Source organism: Portunus trituberculatus, chromosome 25 (genome assembly GCF_017591435.1).
Source record: "Portunus trituberculatus isolate SZX2019 chromosome 25, ASM1759143v1, whole genome shotgun sequence".
NCBI lineage: Eukaryota > Metazoa > Arthropoda > Malacostraca > Decapoda > Portunidae > Portunus > Portunus trituberculatus.
The window spans coordinates 18139205-18141704 of NC_059279.1; the positions used below are offsets into that span (position 1 = coordinate 18139205).

At 42.4% G+C, this 2500-nt stretch overlaps 1 protein-coding gene across 2 annotated transcripts in view; it reads right to left on the bottom strand.

The window, feature by feature from the left end:
• LOC123508776 (muscarinic acetylcholine receptor M5-like) overlaps positions 1–2500 on the bottom strand; it is a 184553-nt gene that overhangs the window by 71887 nt on the left and 110166 nt on the right. For both annotated transcript variants that reach the window (XM_045262676.1, XM_045262675.1), the window contains exons 4-5: positions 2262–2500; positions 1808–2019 (exon numbers count right to left, since the gene is read on the bottom strand). The exon at positions 2262–2500 is cut by the window's right edge and continues 11 nt beyond it. In XM_045262676.1, coding sequence (XP_045118611.1) covers positions 1808–2019; positions 2262–2495 — 446 coding nt within the window. In that variant the 5' untranslated portion in view covers positions 2496–2500. The remainder of the gene's footprint in view (positions 1–1807; positions 2020–2261) is intronic.

Sequence of the window (2500 nt, forward strand, 5' to 3'; positions counted from 1 at the left end):
AATAGCGAGGACTGTGGCAAAATAGTGAGAACTGTGGCCATTAATCTTCTGACCTTCATAGACCCTTCCTAGTGTCAATGAAATGGTCTAATCGTATATAAATCTCAAGGTGAAAATTTGTCCACGTATTAGAGGGGTTAAAATTCTTATAGTCTCATCTATCTGTTCCTCTCAACAGACTGTGATGGAGGATATTGTGATGTTCAAGGGTGTTGTTTAATATTTTTCACAATACTCTAACCTCTGACCGCTATTTGGTACACACTCCTTCCATTACTAATCACTCTGAGACTCCTGTACTTGCTCCCCTCCCACCTCCGATCTTTAAATTCGGTACAAATTGAAAGAAATCTATTTATTATTGTCTCTATGACCTTTTGTGTATACTTATAAAGATTACCTTCATTACTTTGAGGTGTTTAGCCTTCAGTACTGGGTCACATTTTTACCTTTAGTTTTGGGTATAATTAGACGATTTTATTTACATTAGAAAGAGTCTATGGAGGTCGAAAATTTAATGGCCAGTCTTTACTATGTCAAACCCCACACAAGTTTCTGAAGCTGTATAAAATCACCAAATAGTAAGCAGAATGAATATAGAAACGCGACATGGTAGTGAAGCGGTTAATGGCTACAGTCTTCACTAATTTAAACCCCACACAAGTTTTTGAACCTGTTTAAAATCACCAAACAGTAAGCAGAATGAATATAGAAGGTGTTACGGTCCTGAAGGTGTTAATCATTGTGTAAGGGAGTGAGAGGGTTAACGATAATTCAGCTTCGCCAATGGATACAGCGACGGCAAAGTTTCGATCAATCATCTCTGCCTCCTTTGAAATTTGTGGCGACGCGAGAACAAAGCAGGGAAGAATACGGGTTGTCATACGCCGCCTCCCTCCTCCTTTGGTCCGCATTATGAAACGTTTTGCTGTCACATGAAGAAGAAGGAGTAGGAGGAGGAGTAGGTGTAGCAGGAAGAGAAGGAGGAGGAAGAGGAGGAGGAGGGGAAGAATAAGGAGGAGGAGATGAAAAAGGAAAGAATAATGAGTAGAAATAGAACAAGAACAAGAACAGAAAGAAAGAGAAAGAGAAGAAAAAAAAATAATAAAAAGATTAAGAATGATAAGAGTAGGAATATCAATAAGAAGAAACTTTGAACAAGAAAAAAGAACAGAAAGAACAAGAAGGAGAGAAGAAAAAGATGAACAGGAATAAGAATAATAAGAGTAAAAATAATAACCACAAACATTCAACACAGCTTTCCAAATTGCAAAGACAAGACAGAATTCCAACTAAACTTACCAGAACCATAAAAAAAAACACTCAAAAAATCTCAAATAAATAATAAAATGGATAAAACCTTCATAAACTATCACCAGAATCACCAGAAACACAATACACCTCCAACAAAGCTAGCCAAATGAGACAACACGTTAAAATAGACAAGAATCCGTGTCTTTTTCCCTTTTCCTTTGTTTGCCATTGTGTGTGCGTGTTTTTAGTGCTGTACCTCCAGGAAAACTAAGAAAAATGAGAACGGCACGCTAAAATAGTCAAAATTATGTGTTTTATCTTCTTTTTTCTTTGTTTTTATCGTGTGTGTGTGTGTGTGTGTGTGTGTGTGTGTGTGTGTGTGTGTGTGTGTGTGTGTGTGTGTGTGTGTGTGTGTGTTTAAACTCTATGCAGAATGAAATAACACGCTAAAATCATCAAGAATACGTGTTTTTCCTTATTTTACAGTGTTTGTGTGTGTGTGTGTGTGTGTGTGTGTGTGTGTGTGTGTGTGTGTGTGTGTTTCAGTACTCACCCATCAGTAAGAGCGTCGAGGGAGCCGTTAAGAGCGAGGTCCGTTCCCGAGGTTGAGCTTCCATTGAGGAGGTCAAGGGGCAGGCCGTCTAGGTCGAGGCCGGCGGTCCAGTTGGAGGAAGGCACAAGAGGGTTGGTGGAGGATGACCAGTTGAGGCCTAAGTCAATCCCGGAGGTCAGATTGTACATGAGGGAGAGGGACGATGTGGTCACCTGCAGGGATACAAGGGCACAGGTGAGGTCAGGTGTCACGTGGGCTGCAGAGGTATACACGCACACACACACACACACACACACACACACACACACACACACACACACACACACACACATTTGTAGTAGAAATAGTTTTAGTTTTAGTTAGTCTGGCCACGTGCTGAGGTGAAAATACACACACACACACACACACACACACACACACACACACACACACACACACACACACACACACTCACCTCTTGAAGCAACGACGTGTTAGCGCCAGGGTGGTGGTGGAATGGGGGCTGCTGGGGGACTGGCGGGGCAGGGGGCGGGGCTGGGGGCGAGGCGGGGGACTGAGGGTCTGGGTCTGAGTGGGAGAGGTGGCCGAGCACTTCATCAGACCAGTGCAGGAGTTCCTCAATGTTCTCTTGGTAATCTGACACGTTTATCACGAAGCGGTAGTATGGGTAAAGTTTGTCGTTAGCCATGCCGT